The sequence below is a fragment of the Taudactylus pleione genome, unplaced genomic scaffold (genome assembly GCF_031769625.1).
Source record: "Taudactylus pleione unplaced genomic scaffold, aTauple2 ptg000259l, whole genome shotgun sequence".
NCBI lineage: Eukaryota > Metazoa > Chordata > Amphibia > Anura > Myobatrachidae > Taudactylus > Taudactylus pleione.
In genome coordinates, this window is record NW_028284661.1 from 742,178 (window position 1) to 758,024 (window position 15,847).

General features: G+C 41.2%; 1 protein-coding gene across 1 annotated transcript in view; it reads right to left on the reverse strand.

Annotated features, from left to right (window-relative positions):
- LOC148514741 (G protein-coupled receptor family C group 6 member A-like) overlaps positions 1-15,847 on the reverse strand; it is a 53,326-nt gene that overhangs the window by 16,403 nt on the left and 21,076 nt on the right. Inside the window, exons 3-4 of the mRNA XM_088480996.1 lie at positions 7,388-8,215; positions 5,481-5,696 (exon numbers count right to left, since the gene is read on the reverse strand). Of these exons, the coding sequence (XP_088337122.1) occupies positions 5,481-5,696; positions 7,388-8,215 (1,044 nt within the window). The remainder of the gene's footprint in view (positions 1-5,480; positions 5,697-7,387; positions 8,216-15,847) is intronic.

Genomic DNA, 15,847 nt, shown 5'->3' on the forward strand with positions numbered 1-15,847 from the left:
GGCCTCCATTTCCCAAAACATAGCTGTGTCGCCACCGTTAGGGGGGAGAGAAAAGGCCAGGACATCCGTCGACCGACAGAGATTTCCTGGCCTCTTTGTTGTATTTGGATAGCAGATACAGTGTAGCCGCGCTAAATGAAAAGCAGCTCTATATGAGGCAGGTAGCAGCGGGAAGGAGCGCGGAGATTAACATCTCAGTACCATCGGCAGGGATCGCATCATCACCGGGACAAGACCAACGGGACTTTACTGTCACTTCCATTCCAGGATAGAGGTAGGGAAAGTCAGTATGTGATCCCTTGTACACCTTTTGGAACTTATCCTAGTAGGTCTCCATTGAATTATCTCAAAAGAGCTATAAATCATCTATGGTGTTTGTCAAACTTTTTTCTTTTCTTCTCTCTCCTTTTTTCCTTGCTTGGTTTATTTTATTGGTTTTATTACATCAGTAGCGCTCTTATCATTTTTTATCAAAACTCTTTGTTGTATCTGCGGCAGCCGACTTGCTTGACCCCATGGGTCACTCAGCCGACCAATGTGATCACAGATTATCTGATGCTGAATCCTTGGACGCAGCTTGGATATGTAATGCATGTAGGAGGCGTGCTGCATTACCATAATGGTGCTATCGCAGCTGCTAACATGTTAGCAGCTGCGATTGCACTTGTGACGGTAGCTGAATCACCCCCTAGGTCTGTAGCAACAGCACCCCCTTTACCAAGGGCAGGATTAACAATGGGGCGGGTGGAGCTACCGCTCCAGGCCCCCTATTAAAATAGGCCCATCATCATTTGCTGTGCTGCTGCAGTTAGGAAAAAAGTTTCTTACTACAGTACAGCAGCAGCCTGCCAGTGTCTGTCCGAGGCCACGTCTCCAACAGTAGGCACAGCCCCCTCCTGCGGGCCACGACCCCTCCTTCTCCCACAAGAATTACTGGCACCTGCCCGATTATGGGAAGTTAGGAGTGTTTGTCCCCCTTCACATGGATGTCGCTCCTCTCAGGTCCCCCACCCGATAAGCTTTGCTTCCCTTCTGCTCTCTGCGTCTACAGCTGCCTCGTCCCCAGCTCTTCTCTCCTGTTCCCATTGGCCAGGCATAGTGTGCATGCACTAGTGCACAGAAGATAGCACAACATCATTGTGACTGTGAGATAGCTTTGCCATACAAATAGCTTCCCCAGCCCTTCTTCCCTATACAGTCTGTCTCACTGTCCCCCTAACTATTCCTGCGTCTACCCCCTCCCCATATCTGTGCCTCTGCAACCTCCTTTTAGGTGGGAGATTTTACCTCCAGAGGAAATCTTTCCTCTGCCCCTTTCCCATATATGGTGGGCCTCTGCTGCCTCCTAATATATGTGCCTCTGCTGCCTCCTAATATATGCGCCTCTGCTGCCTCCTAATATATGTGCCTCTGCTGCCTCCTAATATATGTGCCTCTGTTGCCTCCTATTATATGTGCCTCTGCTGCCTCCTATTATATGTGCCTCTGCTGCCTCCTAATATATGTGCCTCTGCTGCCTCCTAATATATGTGCCTCTGCTGCCTCCTAATATATGTGCCTCTGCTGCCTCCTAATATATGTGCCTCTGCCCCCTCCTTATATGTGCCTCTGCTACCTCCTAATATATGTGCCTCTGCTACCTCCTAATATATGTGCCTCTGCTGCCTCCTAATATATGTGCCTCTGCTGCCTCCTAATATATGTGCCTCTGCTGCCTCCTAATATATGTGCCTCTGCTGCCTCCTAATATATGTGCCTCTGCCCCCTCCTTATATGTGCCTCTGCTACCTCCTAATATATGTGCCTCTGCTGCCTCCTAATATATGTGCTTCTGCTGCCTCCTAATATATGTGCCTCTGCTGCCTCCTAATATATGTGCCTCTGCTGCCTCCTAATATATGTTCCTCGCTCAGACTACCATATTTTTGCCTTTGCCCCCTCCTTATATGGGCTTCAGCCATTTCCCATCTTTCCTCTGCCTCTTCTCCAAATCTGTGCTTCTGCCCCCCCATATATGTTCCTCTGCTCTCCCTTCATATCTGTGCCTCTGCCCTCTCCCTATCTATGCCCCTATCCCCTTTTTCCCCAGTGTGCCTCTCCCCATTTGTGCCTCTGCCTCCTTTATCCATTTGTTTCTCTGCCCTCTCACCCAATGACTGCCGATCAGAAGAGACATGACTGAATGGAGGAGTGACCACCAGGTTAGCAAAATTTTCAATTATTAAGCCAGTATGGATTTTTCTCAATTTAAAAAAATGCTTTATTCCTTTTAATTATTAAAAGTTTGAAAATATTGTTTAACCACCTGCAGCCCCTCTCTTTGTATGTATAAATAAATACATATATATATATATATATATATATATATATATATACACAAACACAGTGTGTATATACACTGTGTGTATGTATATGTGTATAGATATTTACTGTGTGTACATATATACAGCACTTATCTCTGACCCCCCATTCCACCCTCCACTCTGTCCTGCCGTCCCCTCCCCCATTTTGCCACAGTACCATTCCTGCTGCTTAAACCTGTCCCCCCTTACACTGTCCTGCCTGTTCTATACTCCGTCCCCACCTCTAATACAGTTTTCCTTTTTTTTTAAATTAAAAAAAAAATCACATTATGTAAATATTTAAACTTGATTTTGCATTTTTTGTTAAAAATATATTGAATCAGGTTTAAAGAGCTATTATTTACATTATTTGATTATAAAAAAATTATTGACAATTTTGGGGACATTTTTGGAAAAAATATTAGCCAGTTAAATGATTAAATACTTATCTACTTTATTTGTTTATTTATTTTTTTGCCTGTGCGCGTCCATATATATATTATATACAGGTGCGTCAGAATTATTTTAAATTGGGGGGAATGTATAATTTTAGATATGTGGCCTCCCATCCCTCTCCTTCAAACTTTACTTGTCTGTGGGTGTAGGCAGGTGTCGAAGCTGAATAATTGGCTGAGACAAGTTCAGTTTAAAATTTAATCGTGGCGACGCCATCTTGCGAATGGCCGCAAGACTCCATTTTGGAAATGAGATCGCAAGACACCATTTTTGTGGTCAGCGTCAATTCAAGTTATAACTCAGGAGCTAAGAACAGATGGCAATGTTTTTGTTAACCTACCAAGGGCAACTGGAAACACAAGCTTTCTGAGTAAAAGTAAATAAGAAGAGACAATGGGTATTTTTACATACAAATTGGGAATCCCTGGATGCAGATAAAGTATAGTTGTGGCAATTGTAATATAATATCTACACAATTGGATTTGTCTGAATCCTAGACAGAATGGCCCCAAATTCCACAGCTTGAGGTGGTAATACATTTGCATTTCACACAAGAGTCTGTGAGAACAAAAGAGGTTTTGTTTTCCTTTGAACACACAACAGGTGGGGGCCTGCTGACAGAGGGCATGTAGAACTACAACCCTCAGCCATCCACACTGCTGGATGTTCACTTCGTGTATGAGAAATTATGCACTTAAATCTCACCCATTAATAACTAGCATCCTTATATCAAACCCCGAATACTCACACACTACATATTCGCAGACAAGGTTCCATTAGCATCAAATTGTATGATTCAAGTTGGTGAGGTTAGTTTAAATGCTAAGAAATAGAGGTATTTGATATCTAAGGTATTATACATGATAAGCAAGGTGTGTTTGGTTTCATTCTGATGCGTACGCTTTTTACAGAATCCCGGTGTTATCGGTGGAGAGATCGCATCATGCAAACTCAAGTTACGGATCGCAGAACTTACAAGCAACAAAATGTTTAGTTGAAGGAATGTTACAGGAGGCGTTACCAGAAAGACTCTGGCTGTTAGAGGCAGGGAAAGTCTATTTGAAACAACCTGTTAAATGTGTCGTTACATATGCTTCTCTTCTGGGAACCAATGAGATCAGCAGGAAGTTCCCCCTTTGTCCTGTTTCAGTCTGGGGGGGAATAAATACATGTGTCCGAACACTGGTTGGCCAGTTCATGCTGAATTTTGGGTGAACTGAGGATACCTAGTCAGAAGTCTATCTCTGGGTCCAGAGGCGCAGCGTATGTATAACCGTACTTGGGTCTGTATTATTTCCTTTTACGCCTAACTTGTGTATGTATAGATTGCGTGTAACTGACTGTACTGTTACCTGAATAATACTTGTGCGTTGGAAACACAGATTCCATTCCTGTCTTTATTTGCGGTTAAACTGCGTACGCAATTAGCGTTCTGTTTAGAGGTTTTAGGCAGGGTTTTGTCTTAGAGGTTCTAGGCAGGTGAATCTTAGAGGTTTATAGGAAGGAATATATTAAAAGGTTTATTGACGAATTCAACACAGGTTGGTAGCAAGGTGGAGGAGGTGGGCATCATGGAAGGGGAGGGCGGGACCACCATGAAGGAGGACCATGGTGGAGCAGGAGGCAGGGGCTGTGCATTATGGTAATAGGCTGCACAGCCCCTGCACTGCATGGAGGAAAAGGTGCAATGTGCGGTCTATTACCTTAAAGACTGCGCATTACACCTCTTCCATGCAGTGCAGGGGCTGTGCAGCCATATACTATAATGCACAGCCCCTGACCGTCCGTGGCCGCCCCCTTGCTCCCCTCTGTTCGGTGCCTATGATTATATGTGTTTGTGTTTTGACCACATCCCCACAGCATGGGTCACACCTCCACATCAGTAGTCACACCCCCATCATGTTGGTCATGCCTCCAGTGGCAGCACACTATTGGCCCTTCATACATTTCAGCTCCAGGCCCATGTGGACCTTAATCTGGTACTGCCTGTATCCACAGTAATTATGTCCCTAGGGACAGGGTTTAATTACAACCATCACATTTATGTAATCAAGCTCCGCCCCTCCCAACTTAAAATTCTGTAGTCCTTGAGACAAGCACAATTTGTTCTTAGCAGTGATGGGGTTACAAACGTCAATATATATTTATTTGTGGATGACAAACTACTTCAGGAAGGCAACTTATAGTGTCCTATAGTGGAGTTAATATATTCTCATATAAAGATACCAGAAAACCTGGAAAATACATTTTAAAATTAAATTAGTTTTAACTAGTCACAAAGAGATAGGAAACTGTAAGCATTACAGTATATGCCAGTGGTTCCCAAACTTTTTTGAATCACGGCACCCTAGAATATCAGCATTGTTTTCACGGCACCCCCAAGCCAAAAGTTTGTTATTGAGTAATTCAGAAAAAAATTAAGTGAAGTAGTAAAGTGAAGTAAATTGTGCTTACCTGTCATCCTTAGGCTCATTTATATAGTAGGTGACAGGTTTGTGCTTCTGTGTGTCCACATATTTACATTACATTGACGATAAATAATTTGATTTGGTGCTGGACCACCAACCTGAGGCACCCCTGCTAATGTCCTGAGGCAGCCCAGGGTGCCGCGGCGCACAGTTTGGGAACCACTGGTATATGCTATGATTTATTTTAAATAGTGCATTTTCCTTGCTACAGTACCTTTAAACGTTTGAACTCCTTTTCTTTCTCCTTACTAGCGAATATAAAGATGCCTTTCTGTGTGTCATACTCTGCAAAGGTGGTGATATTAATCTTTCCATCTGCGCCTTGCTTCCAGATGAGAACATCATACCCAGTATTGGCGTCTCCTCTGGAATCAAAATGAATAACCTTACCATTGTAGGTGAAGTTTACGTTCTTCAGGGACTGTAAAAGCTGTAGCAAGCAGAGATACAAATAATAATGACATAAAGGAATAACCTTATTTTTGTTAATATTCAAATTGACATCATGTTGAAATAAATGCATAACACATGGTGCATAATTCTTTTCAGATAAAGACAAATTATTCCAAATTGTTTTCAGGGCTTTAGTACAAAGCTGTGACACATATAATGGGAACTGCTGTTTCTCTGCTTGTAGTGTTGAATGTAATAGGTTGCCTCGGAGAATTTTAACATGCTCAGAGTGCCATAAGTTTTAGTCTACAAAAATTCAGCAGTCAAAAGCACCAGTCTGGTATCATTATACAGTTACAAATCCTTATTATACAGTTACAAATCATCAACCATCCAGGGGTAAATTTACAGACTTCTCAGCATGTTTAAGCAGGGAATTTAAAATGGCAATCCTATTCAAAGCAATACAGAGCGTGTTTAATTTTGAAAAGTATTGCCATTTTAAATCCCTGTATAAATATGCTGAGAAGTGGCACAATACTAAGTAAATTTCCCGTGTCCGAAATGAACAGTGGGAGACACTCTCCTCCCCCCTCCCAACTGCTCACACTGCAGTGATGGGGCAATCTAGCTGGAGAGGATGGAGTTCCACTGTGCACCAGGAATTGGGTAAAGATACAGCAGGGATGGGGCAGAATAGGGCATAGCAGGAGCACATGGAGGTGACGGGCATGTTTAAAAACCCTTAACATGTAATAATATTACTTTTAAAAGAGTTGCAAGTTTTTCACAGGAGTTGGAGGATGGGTAATCTACAGTATGTGTAACAGATAACCATTATAAGTAGAGATGAGCAGTTCGGTTGTGGCTCAGGGCTTCCCTCCAAGTTCGGATCTCAGAACGCGAGCAAAACATGTGTGCTGAGATGTCTTTGAAAGATGATGCTTTGCCTCATTCTGAAGGTGCCCACGCATATAGCGATTTTTTTCCCGATCTGGCCGATTCCGACACATTGGAACGACAGATCGGGTAAAAAATGGCCAAATCCTGAGTCCCCACTCACGATCATGATGCGATGCGCACCCCCGCAGGTCGCACATCGCATCTTCAGATATGCCATGCAGTACGGCAGATCTGGCAATCTAGGACACAATGCACTATAAAAAAGTCTGGCTGCAGGAGATCGTATGAAGATTTGACAGCATATCGTGTGCTGATCGTGTGCTGAGCTGCCAGGGAGAATTTCAAGGGAATGGGACACATCATCGGATCGTAAATATATCGGTATGTGAGACCCAAACTTGGCAGGAAGAGCTGAGCCAAAACCGAACTGCTCATCTCTAATTAGAAGAGTCATCAAATCACTTTTTAAATCTAGTAACAAAGTATGGAAGGTAAACCCCACCAAGTAATTTGCCATCCTATATGTCCAAATTTAAAAAGTAAAAAATAATTATTTGATCACTTACAATTCAATAAACACATGGTTGGTTTACTGAGGGATGTGTTACTAAATTATGCAGTTCAAGGGATGTGATCTTGAATTTACATATCAGAAAATACTTTGGACGTAACACAGGGTGGTTGCATTAAAATTTATTTGGCTACATATGTAATGTAAATTCTAATTTTAAGCAATTTTGCACAGAGATTCTCCAAGAAACATGAGAATTTTTAGAAATCAAACAACATTAATAACCATAGTCTTAAAATGACTTGTAATTATACCTCCCATGGTGCAAAAGCATTTGGATTCTTGCAGTTTCGATAAAGACAGAGATTTTGAATTGCATGTGCTATAGCAGCCACTGCCAGCTGAGTGCTAAAGACAAATCCAGGTTGCACGGTGGCCAACAGAAAATCCAGTCTCAGAGATTTGTTTTTGAGCCTGTTTGATTTAACCACGACGTCCTTCGAATAATTGGTAACACAACCATATATTTCATTGTATTTCCTTTTTGGACAGTCAGACAGAAGATATGCATATTGATCTAACAGACGATTCATCTCAAAGTCCTGGTGATTTAGATTTTTTAAATAATCCTTAAATGATGTAGTATCTCCACTTTTAAATATAAAGCCAATCACTGGCCCAATCCTTTGAATATTAGGAATGCTGCTAATTCCGCTGGATACAGACCAGCTATCACTTGCTATCCAGGTCTTTCGTATTTTCATTGCTATTACTTTTTCAAACAGTTTTAATAAAAGTGAAGGTTTCAAAAAAGCAACTATGATATTCACTCTGGTTTCTCTCAGCATTGTGTGAATGGTCTCGTCTATACGGGACTCTACTGTACTGTCAGATAAGTGAGAAGGTATGACTTCTTTAAAAGCAATGCAGACCTTGATTTTAATGGCTTGAACTCCAAAGCTCTCTAGAGCTGATCGCCCATAGTCATCATCCATGGCGATAAGTCCAATCCAATTCCATCCAGAGTAATGTATAAGTTTAGCCATTGCTCTAGTTTGATAAGAGTCATTCGGTATTGTCCTCAGGAAGGCAGGGAAGCGAAATTTATCACTCAGTATTTCAGCAGATGATGAATGACTAACCTGCAGAAAGAAATATTTCAACATACTTACTTTATAATGAAAATGCCACCAAAACCTATAAATAAATTACTTTGCAAGTATTATTTTTAATAATGGGACCTGCTTTTTTTTAGACTTTTCTAATTGCTCTCCTACTCCTGATTGTTGCTGGCTCTTTCCAACTGTTGACCAAAATTGGTCTTCTTTACCCCATTCTTCTCTATTGTATGCTACCTGTTCTGTCCCACTTATTGTAAACTGGAATAGGGATCACTCTTCACAAACCAGCAGCATGATGTCAAGGACAAATATGCATGTATATGCAGATTATTAAATAATTATATTTATAGGCATAGAAAAGGTACCATAGTTCATAATAGTTTTATATATATACACGGTATATTACACTATATTTATATATATATATATATATATATATATAGTAGTTCTGAAGGACCGGCACTCTGCTAAACTAGCAACGATGTGCCCCAGTGCCTTCTGTAAACAATTAGATAAGCAAGAAGAATCGGCGGCACTTGGAGACTGGGAAAAGGTATTTAATTTGTAACCAACACACCAACGTTTCGGGGCCACATGCCCCTTTGTCAAGGTAAGTAACAGGTGAAAAAAGGAAGAAAGAAAGAGCTTACCTTATACCCGGAGAAGCCCACCAGAAGTGAGAAGCTGGACGCTGCCTGGGACCCCACGTGACGCTGCCGGAGTCCCGCACTGAAGACGTCAACGTGACTAGCATCACAGGTAACTTAGGCAACCAGATCGCTAGCGCTACAACGTGGCTGGTCGTCCTGCAGAAAAGTAGATTGGAAAAGATGAAAGTGAAAAAAAATACAATAAAAGAAAAATGACGATCATACAAAAGTACAGTGTCTGAAACAAAAAGAAGATTATCGACCCCTATGACAAAACATTATATCGCAAAAGACAATTACACAGGTGAACTGGAATACCACTAATAATTATAATGAAAATTAAATGCTTGACCAAATGCTATGATATTAGAAATATTGGTCAATTGGACAAAAGTTGAAAACACAGTATACAAAATGGTCCATCTTAGTTGAACACATTCCAATTGATTCTCTTATTGAGACCGGCTGGACTGATGGTTTGTAGTTTGTACATCCATTTGGCTTCCACTTGAAGTAGGCGAAGTGCCCGATCGCACCCCCCTATTGGTTTTTGGCACATGGTCGATGGCCATGTGTCGGAGATCACCAAGGGCATGTTTTTTCTCTGAGAAATACCTGGCCACCGGTTGGTCTGAAGTCCTACCAGCAAGATCTGCCTTGATGGCAGAGCAATGAAGGGCCATGCGCTCCCGCATCGTCCTGGTGGTTTTTCCGATGTAACAGAGACCGCGGGGACACTGGATCAAATAGATGTGCACGTCAGCACATGCTTGATGTGGTAAGACCATTCTAAATAAGGATGAGTAAAGGTATGGCCTGTAATCATGTAAAGACACGTGGTACATCTCAAACATTTATAACAGCCTGGTTTTTTGGAGAGGAACCCACCCTCAGATGTATTCCTACTCAAGCCAAAATTAGTGATGTCGTTGTGAACAACCATGTCCTTGATGTTGTGGCCCCTAGTAAAACAAGCCAGAGGCCTCTTGCCTTTAAGGGATGGAAGATCTTTATCTGTAGTGATGATGGGCCACAGTGCCCTTGTAGTGCGGTGAATAACCGCGCTGGATGTACTGTACTGGTTTTTCCACGGGATGGTTGCCTCAGTGTCCCTCTCTTTTGGAACAAACAGAGAACTTATTGAAGTATTTAGTATCTCTTGTTTCTGTTTAAGTAACAAGGCTGAATCGTATCCTCTACATAAAAAAATTTTGACAATCAGATCCAAACTTGCTTCAACCTCAGCTGGTTCACTGGTGATCCTAACTACCCTCACCATCTGCGATTTGGGAAGACCCTTTTTAAGGGCTGGAGGGTGATGGCTGTTTGCTTGTAATAGAGTGTTTTTATCTGTAGGCTTAGAATACACGTTGGTGCAAATCCAACCCTTAACTATAGAAACTTGAATATCCAAATAATTCAGGGATTGGAAGCTATATTGATAGGTGATCCTGATTGGTGAGTCCCTTGAATTGATATTCGACATCAGAGCCAATAATTCCTCTTCCCTGCCTGACCACAGCATAAAAAGATCATCTATGCACCTGGCGAATAATAAGATATATTTGGATGCTGCATTATCGCCATAAAACATCAGTCGTTCTTCCCTGAACATGAAAATGTTCGCATACGAAGGGGTGACGTTACTCCCCATGGCGCAACCGGTTCGTTGTAGGAAGTAGCGCCCATCAAAAAGGAAATAATTCCTTGATAGAGTCAATTCAAGTAACCTTAAAAATAAAGCATGGTTGATATTGGGGACTTCTTCAACATGCAGAAACACTTTCATAACCTCTAGTCCATCACGATGAGGGATGGAAGTGTAGAGACTACATATATCCACAACACAGATTAAGGTGTCTTCAGGGACTGGGCCCACTCCGCCCAGTAATTTGAGAAAGCTGGAAGTATCCTTGATGTATGTAGATTGTTTCAAAAGAAAAGGTTGAATGATGCTGTCCAAAAATTGAGAGACAGGTTGATATAATGAGTCTCTGGCAGATATTATTGGGCGTCCAGGAGGTTTCTCAATCCGCTTGTGAATTTTCAGCACTGTGAAAAGAATTGGGGTGACAGGATGATCTGTGATTAACGACTTTAACAATTGATCAGATAACAGACCTGTATTGTTGGCCTCCATGAGTACTTCATTTAGTTCTTTCTTGAAGTTCAAAGTGGGATCACCATTAAGAGGTTGATAAGTGTCAACAACGGCCAACTGGGTTAATTTCATCCCTATACTCAGACAAATCCTGAACAACAATCCTGCCCCACTTGTCGGCGGGGCGGTTGATGATGTCCCGATAATTCCGGAGATCTCTCAGAGCATCCCGCTCCGCCCTAGAGAGATTATAATGTTTGACATTGCAGGCCGCATTGTATCTGAGAACGGCATCGTCCAACAACCAGGTAAATGTTCTGATGGAGGAATTAGAAGACTGAGGATTGAATGAAGATTTAGATCTTTTGCGATATAATGTTTTATCATAAGGATCGATAATCTCCTTTTTGTTTCAGGCATGGTACTACACTGTACTTTTGTATGATTGTCATTGTTCTTTTATTGTATTTTTTTCACTTTCATCTTTTCCAATCTACTTTTCTGCAGGATGACCAGCCGCCTCGTAGCGCTAGTGTCCTGGTTGCCCAGATTACCTGTGATGCTAGTCGCGATGACGTCTTCAGTGCGGGACTCCGGCAGCATTACGTGGGGTCCCGGGCGGCGCCCGGCTTCTCACTTGTGGCGGGCTTCTCCGGGTATAAGGTAAGCTCTTTCTTTCTTCCTTTTTTTACCTGTTACTTACCTTGACAAAAGGGAGTGTGACCCCGAAACGTTGGTGTGTTGGGTACACATTAAATACCTCTTCACAGTCTCCAACTGCCGCCGAGTCTTCTTGCTTATATATATATATATATATATTATATATAAATCAATCCAGATAGGCTGCACTCACTTGAAAGGGTGTATAGTCCAGGGTGCTCCATTAAAGACAATAAAGTCCAGAATCCAGTAAACAAAATTGGGCACTCACCATTAAGTAGAAAAATGCTTTAATAGCTCATGAATATCATAAAAAAGTCGATGTTTCGGTCCCAAAAGAACTTTTGTCAAGACAGTTCACCACCACACAACTACCACCAAGTAGACCCATGGGTCTACTTGGTGGTAGCTGTGTGGTGGTGAACTGTCTTGACAAAGGTTCTTTTGGTACCGAAACGTTGACTTTGTTATGATATTCATGAGCCATTAAAGCATTTTTCTACTGAATGGTGAGTGCCCAATTTTGTTTACTATATATATATATATATATATATATATACATTTGTAATAATATGCTATCTGATCTATGGCTTTTTTTGTCAGTATTCTGCCATTTGTTTTCTTTTTTTCCCCTATTTGAGGTTTAACAAGGCTACATTCATTTTATATTTGTAATATATGCAGCCTGAAGTCACCTGGTCCTCCAGTTTTCTCCCTCCTTCAATCAGGAGAGCAATAGAGAGCCTATTATACGCTCACCAAAGCATGATATCATTGCATAGTGTTCCCAGTTGAATACAATGTAAAAGGTCTCTATTAAGTATAATAATTGCCCTTCCAATTTGCATGGTATACAGGAAAAAAAGGACCTAGAGATAAGAGGAAAATCTCAGACAAACATAGCATAAGTGGACACTCAGTGGGCACCAGGACCAAGGCGTAATAAATAAATAGAGGGCATAGAAGACATAGGCAAGACTAGTGAGTAAACATGAAGCAATGCAGAGGCTAGACTGGCACATTAGACAACACAGCTACAGATATAAATAATGGGGCAGGCAGGCAGGCAGCACACTTACTGAAGTCCTTCACTCTTTCCCTACCATGAGGGCTGCCAGCTTCACCAGGATGGAGGTCATCATCCGTACCCACTTGATCGATGAGAGACTGGGGCTGGCAGTCCCTTATATAACTAATAGTGTAAAAGTGGCAGCCTATAGGCAAACAAGAAGGCACATCTGGCGGTTGGTCGGGTCCCGGAGGAGCATTGTTAAGCTGGAGTACCACTGGAGCTAATTCCGCAGGCGCCAGCCGGATCTCCTGCTTGGTCTCCGCAACAGGATACAGCAGCATACAAGATGTAAAATGTCAAAGGTAAGCAACCTGGTCTTTGTACAGCATTTTGTTTACCTCTTTGTTTTGTTATTTGTGTCAGTGGCAAAGGATATCTAATTGAGTTCATTCAGGTTTTTTCTGTCTTCAGTTATGTGTAGTTGTAGCACTTTTTAGAATTTTCAGTTAGCCTGCCACCACCCCTGGTTTTGCCTGTCCCATACATGATAACTAATTATATTTTCTCCTGGACCTTTTGCAACACTGCAGCTTTCATGCTGCAGGCAACAGTGTTTGTAATAAAGACTATGTAGACTTTATTCTGTTTAAATCTGTATACAATTAACATGTATTTTTTATTAATATACATAATAATCAATACATATGTTTATTATTGTCTTTGCAGGAGTCAGGCGTCACAAATGTGGCCGTCAGGGCCCTGTTGGGGAGGAGGTGACTAAAGGAGGAGGAGAAGGTAGAGTAGGAGGAGGAACAACAGCTGCCACAGGAGGAGATAGTAGAGGAGGAGGAGGAACACCAGATGCCACAAGTGGAAGTGGCTGAGGAGGAGGAACACCAGATGCCACAGGAGGATATAGAGGATTCAGCCCACTTGCACCAATCAAATTTACAACCACAACTCTATTTGTTGGATTCCCAATTGTCATCCCCAGAATCCATTTTGCCCCACCTAGCCCATCCTTAACAGTCCCATTCCCACCACCTAATAGCCCTCACCTATTGTGGTAACCCCCCCTCCCTCCTAGCCCCACCTATCTTGCATTCATTTTTGCAGTTAATCTATGTGATAATTCTCCCTCTGACCTCCTGCCACCCTACCAGCCTTCTGTGGAGGACATTGGCCTATCCAAACTATGTAAAACTAGATATTATATGTTTAGGTATGCTTTTTAGAACAACTGTGTTGTTAATTGGACTTATTTCTTACAACACAATCTCCATGAGACCTCCAAACTCTGTCCAGGTAGCTGGATATAATGGCAGAAGGTCTTACCGTTACCCACTAGGGCATCCAGAATTTTAAAACCTTAGATTTTAAGTTTATTTGCCATCATTCATTTGTATTTTGTTTTTAGATTTCAATTTAATATATTTCAGATATTGTTTGCACATATTGACATAGTGTAATACTTTGCTTTCAGTATTGTGTTCGCTAGAACTTCTTGAAAATGGTTTTTGGGGTCCAAAAGTGTAGCTAACACAACAATGTATTGTATTGTTTGTAGGATTATAACTTTTGAGTGTTTTTAGCCAAAATATGTGAAAGCTACTGTAACCAACACCTCAAAATAACCAAAGTGACACAGTCAACAAGTATTTTTTTATTACAAAAACCTATTTTAATCTTTAACTTTATTAATTTTAGGTAATGGTTTAAAAATTGTTATTTCATGTGCAAAATGGTAAATTCTGAACAAATTAAAGCCATTTGTCAAGCTTCATCTTGTTGTCCTAAAAAACAAAGTAAAATTTAAATTAACTAATTTGTGAGAACATTATAAGTTAGCCATCACAACAAATACACACAGACAAACCAATTAAACACATGCAAAGTAATGTTACTTGCCAACATTATGTCCACATGTCATATGCTGACAAAATCAGACATCTCTGTAATATTAATAATTTGCTTTCTTGTAATCTAGAGAATGCATCATTTCACAACAGCATACATTGATCAACCATTTTCTCCTTCCATGTCTGACTAAACTTATATTAAACCACAAGACTGTTGTCCACTCTTACATTCTAAGTTTCACATAAATGCATGCTTGAGGACACAACATTTTCAATCTAACTATGATATACTAATTAAAGGCAACGCTGTTAAATGATGCCTATGCAGAAAACCTGGTCTGAACTTGTTACTTGAGCAGTGTGTTTGGGAAACATTGCCTTACAATTAAAATTAATACATTGTTTATGATTTGTAAATACAAATTAGAATGAAAATGACTGAGGATGGTCAATAACAGTACTGTGGTGAGTAATGTATTGTGACCCATAAAATTGATATTATTTGTAGGATAGGTAGAATGTATAAATTATACTAACCAATTTAGGTGGGCCTGTGTCTGGCCCACACCCTTGTCTGGACCTCAGCTTGTTGGTTCCCTGTGAACACCAATAAAAGGGATAAAAATCGTTTTCAAATGTTCACTACAATTATATGACATATGCATTAACAATATAACAATAATGACATGAATGTCTGAGTATTGTGTTCTGCATAGGAGCTCCCGCTCCAGAACTGTACTCTCCAGTATAGTTCTCCTCCAGTATTTTTTAAACTCCAGTGTTTGGTTTCCTCGATAGCAGCACATCCATACCCACATTTCTATCTGCAGTGTTTTCAGGCAGAGTCCTCATACCAGCTAAGTACTTAGTTGCTTTCACAGTGGGATCACACAACATGGGGCACGACATGGACCCTCAATGAGTAAAGTCCATATCCTCTTGTAGGGATTCCTGATGAAGTCCAGTGTGGGTCTTAGACTCTGCGCCAGGGTACTTGCATGCTACGTGCTTTACAAACAGTGCTACACATCTGTGTAACTTTGTTGCATACAACGCACTACTCAACCTGTAGCAACACCTCTGTGTACCTTATTGCATGCTACGCGCTGTACAATCAGCATCCATGTAACTTGTGGTTACATTACCAATATCCTTTAATGTAGGGTACTTCACTGTACCTTCACCATTTGTGCCTACTGTGTTAATACCTTAAGGTGTTCCGTGGTTACCTCCTCTTGGAATATTGCAGCTGTTCTCACGTAGAAGCAAAATTCCAAGGTTTCACAGGGCACATTCTCCATTGCTGCAGTTGGGGTAGCCATAGAGGGCTGCTGAACAGTTTGTCTTGATGGACCTTAAAACATTATGTGT